This window comes from Cryptomeria japonica, chromosome 1, assembly GCF_030272615.1.
Source record: "Cryptomeria japonica chromosome 1, Sugi_1.0, whole genome shotgun sequence".
Lineage (NCBI taxonomy): Eukaryota > Viridiplantae > Streptophyta > Pinopsida > Cupressales > Cupressaceae > Cryptomeria > Cryptomeria japonica.
The window spans coordinates 506,508,201-506,528,770 of NC_081405.1; the positions used below are offsets into that span (position 1 = coordinate 506,508,201).

A 20,570-nucleotide genomic window follows, 5' to 3' on the forward strand; every position below is an offset into this window, starting at 1 on the left:
AAGGAAAACCCATATCATCTGTACTAAGCCAAGAGAAGGCAATAAACAACTGTCAATCACCTAATGTTTTACATGTGGTATATAAAAATAACTTGTTTTGAAAAAGAGTTTACTTGAAACTGTCTTTGGGAGATTTGGTGTGCCCTCTAGGCCTTTGAGATGAGTCTACTTTGCTGAAATAGTCCTCAATTTTTCTTTTTGGGTACAATCAATTTGGGAAAAGGCATGGGTTCTTGGACATTATTTTGCAATTTTATGACAACAAAAAATAAAAACCAATGTTGGAGTATTTGTAGTACTATTTGTTCAAAATATCTATATAATAAGATGTCAAGATAGGTGTCATGTTAGGATTAAGGTGCCATCTACCTTGTAATTCTATGACATGGTTCCAACATCTTTGGAAAGTGTCCTAAGGCACTCAGGATGTTTTGGATAAATAATTTGTAATATTTATTTCTCATCATTATTTGTAATGCATTTATTAGGGGTGATGGTTTCTACTAGCAGCGGTTAAAGTGGGTTGTGAACACAATTATTTAATATTGTTTCCCCCACTTATGAATGTCTAGAAAAAGATTTAATGACTTGGGAAAGTGAAAAAGAGTGACCTATGGGCTTCTCCAAGTGGGAGAATGGAAGAGGCAATAGGCGTCTCTTGGTTTTTGGTCATTTATTATATTAATGTAATGTTTATCTTGCAAGTATAGGTGTCCATGTTAGAGGGAAGGTATTGGAAGCTAAACTGATGTCTTCTTGAGTTTCGTGGAGGCATTGCAAGAGTTGTGGTTGTGAGGAATGAAGAGTCGTCTTTGAGAACCTTTTTTTGGTGGTTTTGGAGCTTTTGCCATTCTATAAATACAGCCTTTTGGTTGTAGAATTAAGAAGAACAGTTGAATGTAGATTTCTCTACAGGAATGAAGGACGAATAGGAGGCATAAGGAGGTGATTCACATGTGCATAGGTGCTGCTATGGTGGAGGCAAAGAGGAGAATGGAAGTGATTGTATTGTAAGCACTTTTATTGTTGTTGATACAAGCTTGTCCTGTCTTCTTGGTAGAGTTTTTTCCTGCAAGGGTTTCTCCAGGTAAATCCTATGTTATGTGTGGATGTTGTGTTGTTGATTTATGCCTTATTGCTGCTATCTTATGTTGGTGTTAATTATTAGTTCTTTCTGTTAGAAGTTCACATAAGATAGGTTTATTAAGCATGGTTAATAGGTTGATTTTTGGCATCATAAAGAAAAAGGATCTAATCATGAGTTTTCCACAATTAAGACAACTTAATTTTTAGATTTGCATATGAGTTTCAAATTTTCACGTTGCTGCTATCCAAGCCTTAAATCTCATTCTTTTATTAGTTTATTGGATAGAGATTGATTTTCACAATCTTTGGTATTGAACCTGTTTATTTCCCAACATTTGGTACTAGATTTGAAGGTTATGGGTTTTGGATATTCTTCTATTTTTGGTTTCTAAGCTTGGAAAGCTTGTAGGTATCTTTTAGAAGGAATTGAAGGTTGTTGGAAGGCTTTTGGGGCTGCAATGGATGTTTTGTGAGTTAACTTTGTTTTGCAGATTTGTGAGATTGAAAACCATGGATATTATCAATGTGATCTATGTTGGGCATTTGAAGCTCATGTTTGTGGATCTTAATGGAGTTGGTTATGGTTTAGTAACTTGGAGCTCTTGTTTGATAATATGTATTTATCGATTTGTTTGGTGGTTTTGTTCTTTTACCTTGTGGTCATGTGTAGCGAGAAGTTCATGTTGGATGGGTATTGACATCCTGGTCACATGGAGATGCACCAACTATTTGAACTACGAAATGGAGTGCTTATGTTGGATTCATGGTTTTAGCCCATGGTTACATGAAAACACTGGAAGATAAGCCATTGACCTCTTTATGAGTTGTGGAGTTGGTGTGTTCCATATGGTTTAAACTTGTGGACATCTTTCCTTTCTTGTTGGGTTGCAATGATCTCTTGTTTTCAGCTATTGGGTTTTGTAGATCTTTGATAATTTTCATTGTTATGATGACATGTATAATGTGAATGTTTGGATGTTTAAATGGATTTCAAATTTACAAAGATGGTTTTGCAAGTTTTACATGTTAACTAAAATCCATGTTATGACTGGATTCCTGGTGTTCTGGATGGAGACAGTTATAGGTTTGCATGATTGCTTGGAAGGTTGTTATTGATCTATGGTTACTACTATGTGAGTTTTTTTGGCAAAATAGATCTAGCATTGATTCTGGTGTTTTAGTCTTGGAAATCCACATGTTATGTTTGATTATCTCTTTTATGCATGATACTAACGTGGGGTTGAATCTTTCTGTTATTTGAGATCAGAGTATTAATTATGTATTTCTTTTTGAGATGTTGCATATGTATTGATCTTGTAAGTTGTTTGATGAGGATTCGGTTTGGTAGGCCTTTTTGTTGTGTTGGTCACCATTATTGCATATTTGCATGTTGATTGCTGTTAGAAATTATTTGGAGTACCTGATATGGTTGATCATTTGAATTTTAGCAATAGATTATGGTGCATGAGAAGTTATGTTCACTTTTAGTGGAATTTTAGCAATGATGCTATTCATGATGCCATGTATAACTCGATATCACTTTCAATGGGAGCTTTATGCAGTTATATAATATGTTCTATCTTCTTTGTTTCTAAGCTATTGTTGTTGCAATGTATTGTGAGGCTTGGACAATCTTTGATTAGAAGACAGATCATCTTTTGCAATAGGTGTTGGTGTCATGTGCGGCTCTTGGATTTTACCTTCAAATTGCAGTTTGAATTTGGCATCTTTGGTTCTATTGACAAAGGATGTGCAGTTGTATCTTCTTGGTTTGGAGATTGTGGTTTGACTCTTCCTTTTGGGAGCTCTTGGTTGAGTTTTTTGACCATGTTGGGGCCATAGAGGATCTTCAATTAGGAGATGGTTGTTGTTGGTTGAAAATTTTGTACACCTGAGGAATGTGCAAAAGTGTGGTTTTAGCCACAGTGTGTGAGTATGATACCCTCCTAATTTAGGGAAGGCTCCCCTTATCTACAAACTAAACTAATCTAATATGGGTGGGACAACAGACTTTCTTCCTCTTTCAAGAAAAACTATACTCTTTTCTCTTCACAGAAAAGCAATAGCAATTGGAAATAAATAACAACAAATACAAAAATGAGACTTTTTGTAGAATTTTTGGAACATAAAGGGAAGCAAAGTCTCCATGAAGGCACAAAGACCTCCGTCACTTCCCCGGGACGGGAAAACATAAAAAAAGCTCAAAGTCTTCAACTATCTATTCTCCTATCAACCTTTTTAGATGATTTTCTGTTAACCAAGCACAGTATGTAGCAGCTCAAAGTCTAACTACATGATGCACTTCACCTTACATGCACAAGTCTTAAAAATAGAAGCAACACAAAGTCTACAAGCTATCTTCCCTCTTGAGCTTTCCACACTAGCTTCAAATATGATAAGCAGCTCAAAGTCTGCAAGACCAAATCTGAAAATCAAACATATAACTCTAAATACAATTAGCAACTCAAAGTCTGCAAGATTGAATTTAAATCTCTCTTGAACAATAGAACAAAAATCACAATCAACTCCAGAAAATGTCGTCACATAACAACTTGAATTGGCACAAAGTCTCAACACAACTTGCCTCTTTTATTGAAAGCAATCTGATTTACATCTAAGCTCAAAGTCTTAGAGTGCACATACAAATTGGCAAGATTTTGTTGCATTGCCAAAAGATTCCTATATATAAAAATTACAATAGATCCCTTCAAGTATTTATAGGAGAGGAGCCTTGAGAAAAAGGTGGGAGGATCCTAACTAACATGAGAAATTCTCTCAACCACCATGACTTATTCCAGCTACAATCCTAATCTAACTCAACTTGTAGTTGCCTTACATGTAATTCCATTTTTCAAAAGTGCAAGTGAAAGTGACACTTGCAATTACAAATTTGACATTACATGTAATTTGTCAAAACAAAATTACAAATGCATAATTGAGATTATTCTATGTGTCCGAAGACACAACTCTAACTATATCATCCTTTGTTTGTGATGATCTTCATGCTGCTACAAGATGTTAGACCTTGAAGCATTTTGGATCGGTGAAGACATCTCGAATCGGAACAAGAACTTGCACCCTTGATAGTCTTTATGTCTTTCACCAACGAACTTCAATCTTATTTTCTTGCTTGGGGCAGTACCATTCATTCAGGAGGGAAAGGATTGCCTTCCTCTTTTCATGTCATGACCATCTCTGTCTTGAAAGCATTCTATAATTTGCATCCATGAATTGTTGTTGTATCTCTTCTTTGTATCATCCTCCAATCTTGAAATCTGCTTGCCAAATAAGGCCCATGCCTTAATTCATTGATTTGGTAGGCCGTGTGTGCAAACTGGATTGACAAGGGAAGGGATAAATTGATGCAAAAATGGGCTCACAAGTGAATTTCGGGCTTTGGAAGCTGCATTACATGTGTGGGAAAAACAAGAGCATTAACTTGCAATTGTGGAGAACAAACATGCAACTTCATATGTGTAATGGGTAAACACAAGTTTGCACTTGTAATTGGACCTTTAAAACTCATTTTTAAGTGTTTTTTGAGTGCATTTTGGACCAATTTCGGGTTCTGGATGGTTGTCTACAAGTGAAGACACAACTGCAATCAGGTTTTAAAATTCCGACTGCAAGTAGACTTTAAGTGGGAAAAATGAATGAAGGTGAAATGAGTGGATGAAATGGGTTTTGACATGAGGGGAAAATGGAAAGGATGATACCAACTGGTAATGGCAAACTTGGAAAATGGGAAAAACTTTTGTTTGCAATCAGATTTGTAAAACCCGAAATCAAATGAATCGGTAAAAATGAAAGAGGGGAAAATCTTTCACATTTACAAATTGCATTCAAAGAACTTATCCATTTGGGAAGATCAATTAGAAATCCGAATCCTTGCTTGGTCAAAGGCCCTAGACCAAAACAAATGAGCTTGGGAAGAACTGAAATGCTCCATAAATAGACATGCTGAAAACCCTTGGCAGCCAAAAACAGATTTTGATTCAACCTCTTCCTTCAAAAACGACATGGAAAGAAGACTCATGTTTGATGCCAAACACTTTGCATTAATATTGGATACAAAACGTGGCAACAATGGCGGAAAAAGGAGCACCCAAAATGCGGAAAGGACCAGCAAAAAACGTCTTCCAAAACGCCTTATGTGTTTGCCCAATCCGTTTTTGGTGAAAAACGTGGCAACCAATCATTGATTCCCAACTATTTTGCATGAATGTTGGACAGATTTTGGGGAAGAAAGCCACAAAAAATGGATTTGTGGGAGCAAATGTGCAGATCGGGTTCTTCATCTCCAACCACAAGCAAAATGTGCCCTACAAAGATGCAATCGGGTTTTTAAAACCCCTTTACAAGTTTTAATTACTTCACTTGGGCAAATTTGGGTTTTAGGGAAGAAATGACAAAAAGAAAGAGCAAAACAACTTGTAATAGGGAAATAAAATCCCCATTACAAGTTTTAAAAAAAATACAACTTAAAAGAAATAAAAACTTAAAAACTTGTAATAGGGAAAAAAAATTCCCATTACAAGTAAAAATAAAACATAAGACTTAAAAAAACTCAAAAAAACTTGTAATAAGACTTAAAAAAACTCAAAAAAACTTGTAATAGGGAAATAAAATCTCTATTACAACTAAAAGCAACACATAAAAACTTGTAATAGGGAAATAAAATCCCTATTACAACTTAAAATCACTTAAGTAGGAACTTTTAAAAGAAATTACAAGTTTATATTAAACTTATAATTTTAAATTCACTTGCAATTTGTCCAAAAAGTTCCTACAATGACTTAAAAGACATAAATAGCAAGGGGGAAATAAAAAGTAAGTTACAAGTGACAAGTTTTAAATAAAGTGCACTTGTAATTGTTTTAAAATTTCCCTACAACACTAAAACAAGAGAAAATAAAACTTGCAATCAAAGGAAAATTTCCCACCTTCAGTGACTGCTCTGAAACCCGAAATTGCACAAAAAGCTAGGAAAAGGAAGACCAAAATTCACCAAAACTTGGACAATGATGGCAAAGACACCCCCCAATGATTTGACACTAACAAATGTGAGTTTTGTACCTCGTAAAATGTGCCTTGGAGAGAAAAATAACACATTTTAGGCAAAAATTTGTAGGGGTTGTCATGATGCTTAGAGAGCTTGGTTACACGGTGTAGTGGGAGTTTTGACAACTATGTGGATTCATCATTTGATGATGGATGTTTATGTAGACATCTTCGTGCCATGGAGGACTCTTGAGTCTTTGGTGAGGTATTATTTTTCTTTGGTTTTAAGTATTAATCATTTGTTTGGAGCTTCATGATTTTGCAGGATCGCATTTGAAGTTAGCATGGATTGATTGGTATATGCTCATGGAGACTAGAGAGACTTGGGTGAGGCTATGAGATCTCATGTTTTTGGGATCTTGTGTTGAGATGGTTACTCTTTGATGAGGATTTCAATAGAAAAACGGAGGAGCCTACACTTGGTTATGGATGTGAATCCATTATGGACTTGAAGAGAAGATTGTCATTTATTATAAGCTTTATTGCTTGATGTCGTGAGCACTTGACAATTTTGTTTCCCACTCTTGGTCTACTCAGCAGGTGAATGATCTGAGAGGTATTGCTCGCCTAGTTATTAGATGCATTCTTTATTTTGTATCTTGTTTTCTCATGTGAATAAGTCTTGAATATAGAAGTTTCAAGGGCTTGTTAAAAAGAAGATGCATGGATTTATGGATTTCCGTTTTTCTCCTTGTTGTTGGTCTTAAGCTATGGATATGGTTTTGAGGACTTATTTGGAGAGTTACAGGAAATGGTTTGTGACTTTGGGCATTATTTCCTTTGTTGTGAGAATGGACGGTTTGTTTGATCTACCTTTGGTATGAGAGATTTGTATCTATTGCTACCATTTTTAATTTGATTGAATGTTAGATGTTGATATCCTTTCAGTTTGGGAATGATGAAGGAGATCTTACATTACACGCTTGGTACATGTTAATGTGAGACAAGGATATGGTTTGATTTGCAAGTTCTTTCTTTGGTCTTGTTTTTCTTCCTGGATGTTTGTATACACATGGTTGAGTGTGAAGAACTTGGGAGAGCTATGGAGACTAATGGTGAGAGAGTTATTGCAGTAGATTTGTTTGCAGGATTTGCGGATCAATGTATGTTTCCTTGACACTATGTTATAGAGGAGTTAAGCTACATCCTCTACGAGGAGTACTATAGATAGACTTGATATACTTTGATCTTTTTTTTAGATTTGACATTACTCATGTAGTGGGAGTTTCTAGATATATGTTTGATTATCCTTTGTGATATCTTGGTTTGTTGATTACTGATGTGATGATGATTTTGCATGTTTCATTAGATTTGGATCCACGAGTTATGTAGGTTATGGACCCATTTTCTTGCAGTGGGATGACTCGGATGTGGACTGTCTTTATCCACGAGATTGTTTCAATGGTGATGTAGATTTTGTTAGTTGGCCTTGTCTGTGGTCGTTTGTGCATATGTTGCTTTGAGCTAGGAGGTTGGATATATAGTGTCTTGATTGCAGATTTAGAGTTGATATGTTGATGGCATGAAGTTTTATCTATGTTGGTATATGTTGGTTTGAGGTATGGTTGGCTTGGATGAATTGCAATTTGTTGTGGTTACTATTCCAAGTGGTATGAGTAAGGCAATTACTCAAAGCCTTTGTTATCATTTGAATCTAATGCTTATGTTCATATAGAGATTGCAGGTTTTATTGAAAGTTGACAAGGTTTACCTTGGCATGTTCCTTTTTCTTCCATATGTGGCATGTTTGAGGATGTGAGGAGTTTTTTATTTGCTTGATGGTGGTTATCATGGTTGCTTTTGCTGTTGTCTTGTTGGAGCATGGCAAAGATTGAAATGATACATGGATGGCTAAGGGATGGTTTTCCCTTGTTTGTGATTCCTATGGATGTATGATGTCAAGTGGGAGAATGTTAGGATTAAGGTGGCCATCTACCTTGTCGTATGACATGGTTCCAACATCCTTGGAAAGTGTCCTAAAGCACATGGGATATATTGGGAAAATAATTTGTAATATTTATTTCTCGCCATTATTTGTAATACATTCATAAGGGGTGATGGGTTCTACTAGCAGTGGTTAAAGTGTGTTGTGAACACAATTATTTAATATTGTTTTCCCCACATATGAATGTCTAGAATAAGATATTCAATGACTTAAGAAAGTGGAAAAAGAGTGACCTATGGGCTTCTCCAAGTGGGAGCATGGAAGAAGCAACGGGCGTCTCTTGGTTTCCGGTCATTTATTATATTTGATATAATATTTATCTGGCAAGTATAGGTGTCCATGTCCGAGGGAAGGTATTGGAAGCTAAACCGATGTATTTTTGAGTTCTGTGGAGGCATTCCAAGGGTTCTGGTCACGAGGAATGAAGAGTCTTCTTTGGGAACCTTTATTGGTGATTTTGGAGCTCTTGTCATTCTATAAATACAACCTTTTGGGTGTAGAATTAAGAACAGTTGAATGTAGATTTCTCTACAATAATGAAGGACGGATCAGAGGCATAAGGAGGTGATTCACATGTGCATAGGTGTTGCTATGGTGGAGGCAAAGAGGAGAATGGAAGTGATTGTATTGTAAGCACTTTTTTTGTTGTTAATACAAGCTTGTCCTCTCTTCTTGGTGGAGTTTTTTCCCGCAAGGGTTTCTCAACGTAAATCGTGTGTTATGTTATTGATTTATGCTTTATTGATGCTATCTTATGTTGATGTTAATCATTAATTGCTTCTATAAGTTCACAAAAGATAGGTTTATTAAGAATGGTTAATAGGCTTATTTTTGGCATCATAAAGGAGGAGGATCTAATCATGGGTTTTCCACAATTAAGGCAAATTAATTTTCAGATTTGCATATGAGTTTCAGATTTTCATGTTGCTGTTATCCAAGCGTTGAATCTCATCCTTTGATTAGTTTATTGGATAGAGATTGATTTTCACAATCTTTGGTATTGGACCTATTTATTTCTCAACATTTCAGGCAAGTCATCATGAGATTAGCATTTCATAGGCAACTTAATTTTATTTCTATGGTCATGTTATGTACTAGTAGAAGGCTCTTGAAAGTTGAGACATGATTTATAATGGTATAAATCTCATTACATGAGTCTATCTTGAATTTCTTATGCTCCCCCAAGTTTCTGGGATGGGGGCGGTAGGGGACGAGGGGATGTGTTTCTGTATGGGATTACTTTTGGCCATTTTTAAGGGACGATAGGGACAACTATTAAAACAATAAGGAACTTTAAAAAAAATTCAAATATTCATATGATAACATTGATAAAGCATTTATTATAGATATTATAGAACCTTAACATGACAATACACTTGAATTGAGATTTCATACATCATAGGAAGGAACAAGCCACCATGTATAGCCACAAGCTTTTCCACTCTCATAGAGGTAATCCTATTCTTGTTCAATCACAAATTTCTTGTATTAGGTTTTCACTCACAAGTACTCACCAAGTTTGTAATCTATGATTCTAGTGATGTCTATAGGTGATAAGTGATCTCCTATTGAAATATCATCAACATCAATGAGGTGGATTGATGCCATGTATTGATTCCTAAATGACAGAGACAATAGGCTAGTCTTGTGCAAAAAAAAACAAATTGAAGTATATACAATGATGCAAGCTTTTGAGCATGGAAAATGCTTTTTTTGTGAAATATAAAAAGCAAAGTTGAGGGCTTTGGACCTTTATTGTGGAATGCCAAGATGAAAAAGATGGTGGATGAGGACGATTGTGGGGACGAAAATAGAATGATGCTAAGGCATGTTAGGATTAAGGTGCCATCTACCTTGTAAATCCTATGCCATATTGTATGGTTCCAACATCCTTGGAAAGTATCCCTAGGAACTTAAGGTGTATTGAGAAAATTATTTGTAATATTTTTATCCTCAATGCTTTTAATAACATTCACAAGAGATGAAGGCTTCCACTAGTAGTGGTAAAGGTGACTTGTGCACATAAATATTTAATTGATTTTTTCCCAAATGTGAATGCCTAGAATGGGATGGTAAAAGACAAGTAAAGAGGACAAAAAGTTGACTCTTGGGCTTCTCCAAGTGTGTATTTTAAAACAGGCAACAATTGTTTCTTTATATTCCTTCGTCTGTGGCATTTCATGCGATGTTTCATTTCCAAGTTTGGGCGCCTAGGTTGGAGGGAAAGTTTTTGGAGCCAAACCTTGTGTCCTTACACATTCGTAGGAGACAAATCAAAGGATGGGATGTTTGGAATGATTGAGTCATCTTTGGAAACCAAGTTTAGTGAATAATACCTCTTTACAACTCTATTAATTCAGCTCCTTAGATCTGGAAAATGTGTGGAATAGTTGAAAGTAGAGTTATATTGTAGGTAGAAGAACCTAATAAGGAACAGGTTGGAGCACAGAGCAGTTGTTCACAAGTACACGAGTGCTGCCATATTGGAGGCAAAGAGGAGAATGGAAGTGTGGGACAAATTGTAATCTTGTTTTAAAGATATGGTGGAGTTTTTTCCCGCAAGTCTTTCTTGACATGAATTTCGTTTCATGATGATTTTATGTTGTTCATTTTTGCCTCTTTGCTGCTATTTTATGGTGTTGTTATCTTTTATATATTGCTGTTATTAGTTGCTGTTATTTATTGCTGTTATTGTTTGTTAAGCACATTATGTTGGCTGATTTTTAGCATCATAAAAAAGATTGATCTAATCATGGTAATTCCACATTAAGGTTACTTAATTTCATATTTTCCTACAAATTTCCATTTTGCCTGGATGAATAACATGATTGACTTTGTGTTTCCATACCTACTTCAGGTTCTTGATATACTCTGATGATTCTATGAATATTTTAAGTTTCTCTTTAATAAACATTTTAAATCTCCTGCATAAATAAATATGTGCCTATTTTGTTTACAAAATATGTATGCTCAACTTCTTCCCCTTTTCTTTGCTAGCACCTCCAATGCCTGGCATGGGAGGTTTCTTTCAACCAAGTATGAGTGGAATGGAAATGCCTCCCACGCCAGCTTATGGTATGCCACCTTTGGGTGGCTATTGATGGGATTGAAGAACTTAACGTGGGACACAATTCTTCAATCATACATGGTTTTTGAGGCTGGTCTTCAAGTGGAAAGATTAGATTGTCAAATTATTTTATTGTCATTCATATTGTAGTAGTCCAAGCCTAGTATGAGAACAAATATGTAATGTTAATTCATTGGATATGGATTGAAAATTTCCCAACAAGGCAGCCCTATAAGAGTGGCAAATGGATCATAGAGATTGCCTATCTACTATTGAGAGAAATTATAAACAATACATAATGCGCTCTAATGTCCACAAGGTGGCTCATATCACTGGGTTAGAAACCATTGTTGCCTGCATCAATTTCTCTGCCCTAGTTTTGATATGGGAGTAGGTATTGCCCTCGACCACCCCAAATTCTAAGCTACAAAAAAGGGCCATGTAAATAATTTCATTAATCATGGTAAGAAATCAAATTTGATTTGTAGAAGTTTGTGATGGATATACAAGATGATGATGTAGAGGAGGGTCTGTTGGAGACACAATATAAGATTGAGAAGATTGGCTTGAGATATTCATACGTTCCCCTCTATCTTACATGGCAGATTGTAGGGGCCATTTTGGTCAGCCAAAGAGGCTTTTGTTGATTAATTTATCTCTCATGTCACAATATGCATTTGGGATTCTTTTTAGTCTTACCATACATCAAGGAGCTTCCAATCTAAGTGTGATCATGCGAGGTAACTAGATGTTTCAATTTTTGACCACATAGTTTCAGGCATCCCTTTTTTTAATTAATAGATTTTTTAATTTTTAAACATGCATTTGAAATGGTTGGGCCATAGGGGATGGCTAGCCATCCCGAGGTGTTGAGACATGGACCAGCTAGGACTTGAACCTAGGACCTTCCATACGTTGCTGGAGTGCTCTACCACTGAGCTACTGGCCCCTCTTGGACCAGTCCATCGTTGGTCTGGGTGTGGCTTATTTCCAACACCAACAGCCCCCCTTAAGCCACACCTCTCGTGTGCTTGGGGCTCCTAGCCTGGACTTGGCTCTGATACCATGTTGAGACATGGACCAGCTAGGGCTCGAACCTAGGACCTTCCATACGCTGCTGGAGTGCTCTACCACTGAGCTACTGGCCCCTGTTGGACTAGTCCATCGTCGGTCCGGGTGTGGCTTATTTCCAACACCAACACAAGGATGGTTGGGGGACACTTGGACATCCCTTGGCCTTCTTGGGGATAGCTAGCCGTCCCCTAGCAAAATAAAGGCATCCCCGAGATGTTTCCTTTGTTTTCTACATGAGGTATGGAGGGAACGTTTCCTATGTGTCTCCACATCTCCAAAATGCAAGGGATGGGCAAAAATTGTAGGGAATGCGTCCCTAGGGAGCACTATGAACTCCATATTTTGTACAAAGAGTCATGGAAGTCTAATATGTGCCAGGTAAGTGGCTTGCTAGCTCTAGAAAATAGTAGATGAAGTTTTAAATTTTTAATTGTGTTTCTTGTATCTTAGCATTGGGACATCACAGATTTTTGTAACAATGCATTGACTCTTCTCTTTTCTATATCAAAGGTGAAAAGTATGGCTTCAAAATATCTATTCTAGTGTTGTTGGATGGATGTTGAGGTGTAGTGAATATTTAAGAAAACCTCATTAGCAATTGTATTTGGTCAAATTTTGTAAAAAGGCAAATGCTGGAAAAGGATAAAGTATAATTCTAAAACTAATTCTTTATAGATGCAGATTGCTTTCACCAATTGCCAAGAAGTGGATTTCTGTGCATGAAAAAGATGTTAGATGACATCCCAATACTAAATATAGATAGCCAAACTCTGCTTTGATGGTTTCGATCTCAACGGAGTAGTTGCATCTTCAAGTCTCCTCATAGACCTTATAGATTGACAAGTGTCTTTTGGATGATGGCTCACCAGTACAAACTGTCCAGAAGTTTTGGCATATTCTTAGATTGGGTCTTCACTCCATGATTCAGGAATCTTGGAGATCCAAATGAAATCTCAAAAAGATGATTGTTGCCCGTCCAGTTTCAATTTTGAGGAGACCAAAAGCAGGTGCTAATGATCCTTATTGGCAATATTTTTATGCAATTTGGCATTTAAAGTTATATCCTTGATCATTTTCAGTTGATTGCAGCCTCCTTCAATCGTCATTGTTTCCCTCTTTTAAGCCGGTGTTATTAATTGCTGCCAACTTTTAATAGTGTGCTGATGGCATAGAATTTCAAGGCCTATAGTGCTCATCAAACTCAATATAACCAAGGTATTCAACTGTGTTAAATGGATATTTATTGCACAAGCTTTCTGTGTTCGAGCTTTCCACAAATTGGCTGTAATAAGTATGCAGTCTTCCTGTTTAGCTATGATCCACAGCAGAGAGCCGTTTTCATGTAAAGGTTTAAACAGGGTAATCCATTCTTATTTATATTAATGGCTGAAGACTTAGGTCATCAAAATTTGGTGGAAGAAGAGTCCATGGAATAATCTATATATATTTTATTCCATCATAACAAATGGTGAACAATTTCAGTTAGTACAAATTCATATTTATTATATTTGCCTACACAAACAAAAATATAGAAAAAAATCTAATACTAAAATTTCTGTATGGTTATTAGATGGTATAATGCACATTTTTGCAGTTTTTTGTGGTTTATTTAATGGATGTTTCTTGTGCCATCTTCTGAGAATCAAGGAAGCCTCATCCATTCCAAAAATAGGTCTCTCTGTTTGTCTACCCCCTTCTCCAGTGGACTTGGTGTAATAGCTGATTATACCTCATTTGAGCTGGAGAGCTCATGGCAACCTAATTTCTCATTGCTAAAAATGGCAGGTCAGTATTTTTGTTTTTTAAAATGTTTTACTCATCATTGTAAAGTAGCATGTTTGTGTTTTGTTAGTAATCTCTTAGTTATAATTGTCAACTTGAATGTGGTGTTGTGACTTTTTCACACATCACCCCATTGCAAATGGGGCCCCCACTTTTTTTGCTTTCTAGCGTAGTTCTTTTGCTTAGTCGTCTAGCTTGGCAGTAGTTTCCTTAGTTATTAATCTTTTGGTAGTGAGAGATGCAGTGCCTTTGATCGTCAAGAAGTGATCAAGTCAGGCAGTCTAGTAGCAGTCAAGTCTTCCTCCAAACTAGTTTGAGGTCTTCTCAGCTCTAGGTGCTCAAGTGATAGGTGCAAGCCAAGTGATAGATAGAGGTCAAGTCAGGCAGTCTAGTAGCAGTCAAGTCTTCCTCCAAACTAGTTTGAGGTCTTCTCAGCTCTAGGTGCTCAAGTGATAGGTGCAAGCCAAGTGATAGATAGAGGTCAAGGTGATCATTGGGTGATGCTTCACAGTGCAACTTGCAGGTCAAGCCAAGGTATGAGTATTAAGTGTGATGAGCAGTCATTCGAGACGAAGTGTTTGGTGAGGATTGATCAAAGCCCAAGTGATGATGAAAATGCCTCAATGATGTTGAGGTTGCCTTAGTGAATGAGGATAGGGAAGTCTTGAAATAAATTGGCTAAGTATTAGAATCAGCAAAATTGAATAAAGAGGAACTCTTCCACTTCACGCCCAAATCCACGGCCATGATTGATTTTCTTTTGAATTTGGCAATGAACACATTTAGCTTTGAAAGTGAAGAACATCGTGATACTTGATAAAACAAATGGCAAAGGTTGATGAAGGGATGAGGGTGATTAATGAGATCAACGATTTGGAGAAGTTATACTCACTTCTACTTACCCTTGAAATCCACGACCATCTTTGGAGGACTTCCACTTGCTGGTCAAAAGACCAGCCATCATGAGCTCACTTCCACTTCATGCCTAAAAGTCCGGCCTGCCTCATCAACTTCTACTTCATGTTCACATCCCCGGTCTTCCATCCTTCCACTTCCACTTCACCTTGAAATCCACGGCCTACCTTGGAGAAGTTACACTTCCCTCACATGTCAAAAATCCCTGTTAGGATGCACTACTCCCTCACTTGCTAAGATCCACGCCTTGGAGAGGTTGAATGTTTGAAGGACTTAAAGGCTATGATGCTATCTTGATCCTCTATTGAGTGTTGAAAATGCCTTGGTGAAAAAAGATAAGAATGATTCGAATGTTTGAAGGAGGTAAGGAGATATTAATAATGAGGGAAAATGGCAGTGGATTCCACTACTTCCACTTGGCCCTCAAAAGCCCGGCTTGGCCAGCTTCACATCACTTCCACTTGGCCCTCAAAAGCTTGGCCAGCTTCACACTACTTCCACTTGGCCCTCAAAAGCCCGACCAGCTTCACATCACTTCCACTTGGTCCTCAAATCTCCGGTCATCTCCTTTCATTTTTAGTACAACCCAAAAACCCTGGCCTACCTTGCACATTTCCAATTTACCTCCAAAAACCCGGACTTTCTTGAAGAAATTCCCTCACTTGATGAAATCCATGGCAGTCTTGGTGAAGGGCAGCAAGGTTGATGAAGGAGAAAACGAAGAAACATTGCTCATTCACATCTTTAACTTGAAGATCAGGAAGATGGCTAAGTTTGATGAAGGCGATGAAGGTGATTAAGACAATCAGTAATAGTGAGGAAATTCATGACTTGAAACCTTTCTTCACTACTTTCACTACATGCCCAAATCCATGGACTTCCAATTGCCCCTCAAAAGTCCGGCCATCATGAGCAACTTCCAGTTGACACCCAAAAGTTTGGCCGTCTTGGCGATTTCCCCCTCAAAAGCCTGGATTTCTTTGCAAAGTTCCACTTTCCATCAAAAGGCCTGACCATCTTGAAGAAGTCTTCCCTGGCACATCAAGATCCACGGCCTATGAAAATCACCTTGAAGGAGTCAGAAATCAAAGATCAGACCTGAAACATAAGGAAAGTCAATCTTGAAGTATCTCACAAACCCTCTCAAACCTGTAAACAATCAGAAACACAAATCAGATCAGACCCTTGGGCATTACAAAATCAGGCATAAGATTAGAAATCAGAACATTATTTCACTCCATTAGAAGGCATATTCGATTAGAAAGCTTGGAAATTATGTGAAAAGCTGTTTATATCATGTGTGTTTGATGCTATCTTGTTTGTTGTTGCAGGTGATCAAGAAACGGAGCTGGCTGCAAGCAGCATCAAGGTCTGATGCAGGAAGCAAGCATGTGGAATGCAGGGGAGATAACTTCAGCATTGTAGAGATCAGGCTATCCAAGAAAGCGGATGGATGATTCATGAACAACATGCGAGGAAGGACTTCATGACATGGCAAGTCAAGGAAGGAACACCCCAATCTAGCAATTGTAGAGATCAACATCAAGGAAGAAATTTTACATCTATCTTGAATTTCCTCTAGAAATATAAGAATCGTTGTCAGTACAACATGAGAGTAATCCAAGACAAGGCTCCAAGTGAAGGAATTCAGGTCTAATGCAAGATTCAAGGTGAAACACACAAAGGTGAATTCCTAAGTATAAAGAAGGATAGGTGAAGGTGATCAAGTCAGAGAGAATGATGCAATTTGGGAATATCTCCCACCCTCATCATGTTAGGCGCTTGGAAATGTTGAGTATCAAGAGATATTGCCCTATATCACAAACACTTGTGATGAGTTACAAGGAGCAAATAGCTGAGGTGGTGCCTAGACATCTTCAACGCAATCACATCATTCCAAGTCAGGGCATCTAGATTCAATGCAATTGACTCATCCAATGAGGAGGATAACTACCACATGTGGAGGCACAAAATTCGATGTACCTAACCTCATCATACATTGGTCAACATACAAATAAGGACATGTGTCCTATTTGTTGTAATTTTATCATTGGTCAAGCATTAAATGTTATGTAATGGGTGTAACAAACCCTAATTAGGGTTTCTATCTTTCATTCTTGGCCATTGATATGGATTCGATCCTAGCCATTCAAATGTATTGAGAGCACTATATAAGGCTCCACTCTCTCATTTGTAAGGGTTAATAGTTAATAGACAGTAGATAGCAGCAGGTAGCAAGTAGATAGCTAGAGTAGAGTATGAGGAGAAGGCAGAAATTGTTGCCAAGCTTGTAAATAAACATCCTTTTCATTGAATTTATGGTGCAATGTGTTGTTTCTTCTACATATTGCATGGTTTCTTGTTGTATTTACATCTTAGATGAAGTTCATTGACTGTGATGGGGTAATGTGCGGATGTTGATAATTCCTTGGTTCATACTATTTGTGGTTGGATGATTTTCAATTACAGTGCACAGTTAGCCTAAATATTAAAATGGACTAAGTTCAATCATGGATTTGTTTATTCAAGTTGTGCCAGTGTATTGGGTATTTGGATAAACGAACGTTCATGATATGAAAACCTTTTGTTTCCCTTGGAAGATTGCATTAGTTTTGTGTAGTTGTTGGCAACATGGTGAAGCAAAGCTTGGTTTAAGGAATGTGTCCGTCCTAGCATGATCCGGTGCTATCATTGATCTTAGGAGTAGATTAGATTTCTCTAAACCCTTAATCCTTTTTATCTTTTTTTCAAGTCAGTTAGATCTCAAGTTCTAGCCGCATTCAAGCAGGAGTTCAAGCAAAACGTAAGTCCCCCCTGTGATTCCAGCAACATCACATCAAACCATTGAGCTTATCCATATGTCAAGACCTGACATTTGGAACCTTGGAGTCACCTCATATGATCACATAGCTTTGCATTCGAGAGGATTTTGTTCAAGAGGGGATAAGAATACCTTGGTATTTTATTTTGTGTATGTAGTGCATAAAAAACACATCAAGTAGTTTATGAAATTATGTTTGTGTTGTTGAAAGGGGCTTTTCCCCTTTCGGAGCTCATACTTCAATTGGATGGCTTATAATCAAGAGTATTATTTGAATGAGTTTTGGTTTGGGCATATAAGTTTTGTCTTTCTTCTATATAGTTATAAACATTTTGACAGCAGGAATAACTTACCAGGCTTCACTTTGAGGAATGTGAATGTGTAAAGTTCCAGTAATATACAAATTATACATTGTAGAAATAAAGTAAATTGCTTCATAGGCAGTCTACAATTAGTTTCTTGATTGTTAAGCTGAAAATGGTACAAGTTTATGCTTGTATTTGCTTTATTTGTTTATTATAATCTTGAATCACTTTTCCTAATAACCTATTCTTCTTGCTGATGCAGATGTAAAAAGGGGAAGCACACATCAGAGAAACCTCAGACTAAAGCAGCACCAAGCCCAAACAAGCCCATTGTTTCACCTGTTACTGGGAATGCTGCTTTGGATGCAGCAAAAGAAGCTTGTGGAAGATGCCGTCAAGGCTTTTTCTGTTCTGATCATGGTGCTTTCTTCTGCGACTCTCATTAAATAGTTTTTTCATTCAGAAATGTGCTCTATATGTTTTTTCGTTCAGAAATGCGCTTTCTCTTTGCACATCATTGATGAGGTGGCAATGCTTTTCCTCACAGGTTCTCAAGTGGGAAATATAAATTCGCAATGTTATAAACTGGCAGCTTCAGAGACTGCAAAACCTGAACCTCCTGCTCCTAAACCTGCAAAAATAATTGATTTAAACCAACCACAGGTTTGTAAAAACAAAGGTTGTGGACAGAGTTTCATTGAAAGGGATAATCATGAGACTGCTTGCCATTATCATCCCGGGCCAGCTGTTTTCCATGACAGGCTTAGAGGGGTGAGTGGATGTCTCTACTAGTAAATTTAAATCTGTCAAGTCTATGATGCTTTCCAAATTATTGGGATTATTGCTCTGCAAGTTGTTATGGTGTAAATCACTTGTTGATGATATTCTCAGATCTTTGTTTCAAATTTTGCAGTGGCAGTGTTGTGATGTTCATGTAAAGGAGTTTGATGAATTCTTGAGCATACCTCCCTGTGCTAAAGGATGGCATAATGCTAATCCAGATAATTAAGTCATTTTTCTTCCATTATTAATAATATTGAACTGCCCCGTGCTTTCTAGAAGGAAAAGAATGTTGCACCAGGAACTTTGCTGGTGGCATTGGCAGCTTACTCACTGATTAAGCAAGCCATATTCTCGTCAAATTTTGAAGGTTAATAAATCTCAAACAATGATTGGAAAATATATAATAGAAGACTAATTGTATTCTTAGCTGAAATATTTTTCACGAACTTGTTAGCTGTGTCGATTCTATGTTTACAAGTTATTCAGATAAATTGAACATCTTATGGTTATGTAAGTTTTTACTTTTCTTCTCTTGAATCAAAACAAATTTCTGGAAGCAGTTAGTTTAAATCTTGTTTTATTCGTATGTAAGGCTATTCCTCGTTGTCCTATTTTGCTGTTTTCACATTTGATTCCTTACGATGATAAGTCATTAGCTCACTGTTTGCGTTTTACTCCAAAATTTTGGAACAAACAGTGAGGGAATGTATATAACATCATACAAAAATATTTTCAGCTTGAAATATTATGTCAATGACAACATTGGACTAATCTGTCCCAATGATGGAGAATTTTTCTATGGCTGGTCTGTTTCAAGTGTACTTAGATTGCTAATCAGATATTTTTTGGATGCATTTTGTGAGGTCAAATGGCCTGGATAGCCTCGTTACAAACATTTAAAGGAAATGTCTGATTATAGTAAGTATAGAGTAGAGATTTTGGTGTTGTTTTTTATTAAAGAGTAATACCAAATAGGTTATTGGGCTTTTAAAACCCATTTACAGCGAAACATCAGCAGAAAGGCAGCTAACCAACACCAAGACAAACAACTAAAAGGTTAATAAAATAGGTTTGAATGGACCTGGAATCTTAAACAAGGGTAAAGTAATAGAAACCCACAAAGCCACTCTACAATACAGCTGCATCCAAGTTGCCGTTGGAAAACAAAGAATCCACCTTACACTATGCCTCAGCCTAACCCCTTATTTGCAATCCGCACACTCATAACTCAGGGATGGGATTCTGAAACTGATTTAGGAATACCTTTCTTCCTTCTTTGAACAATCATTCAAGACTTATCAACATCTAGGTGAAGAGGGGTGATCTCAAATTGTGCCTCAACCATAGTCACCTCACATGATGAGCAAGAATGTCTAATCGAAGAAGTCGTATGTAGCATAGTATCTATAGACTGAACAAGAACAACCTTCCTCCCATCAACTAGGCAATGGGAATAGATATAGAAGACACCATAATCAGTCCAGAAAGCAAAGTCCTCACAAGGATCAATGTAAACGCTTGAACTGCACCAAGCCCAGGGGAAGCCACCTTAGGAGTAGCCTCCAAAATCAAGTCTAAATTCACCAATGGGGAGTTAGGACAAGGAGACTCATCACCAGAAAGTCAAAACAATAGCGATTTCCATAGTCAAATGTTTGAGGGCATTCTGATGCTGTTATTTATATTTTCTAAGCATCATCTAGAAATGTTGTTACCATGATAGATTATGCA

At 37.1% G+C, this 20,570-nt stretch overlaps 1 protein-coding gene across 2 annotated transcripts in view; it reads left to right on the forward strand.

Annotated features, from left to right (window-relative positions):
• LOC131052255 (cysteine and histidine-rich domain-containing protein RAR1) overlaps nt 1-19,366 on the forward strand; it is a 59,520-nt gene extending 40,154 nt beyond the window's left edge. For both annotated transcript variants that reach the window (XM_057986875.2, XM_057986874.2), the window contains exons 3-5: nt 18,319-18,476; nt 18,604-18,827; nt 18,970-19,366. In XM_057986875.2, the coding sequence (XP_057842858.2) occupies nt 18,319-18,476; nt 18,604-18,827; nt 18,970-19,065 (478 nt within the window). In that variant the 3' untranslated portion in view covers nt 19,066-19,366. The remainder of the gene's footprint in view (nt 1-18,318; nt 18,477-18,603; nt 18,828-18,969) is intronic.
• The last annotated feature ends 1,204 nt before the right edge of the window (nt 19,367-20,570 follow it).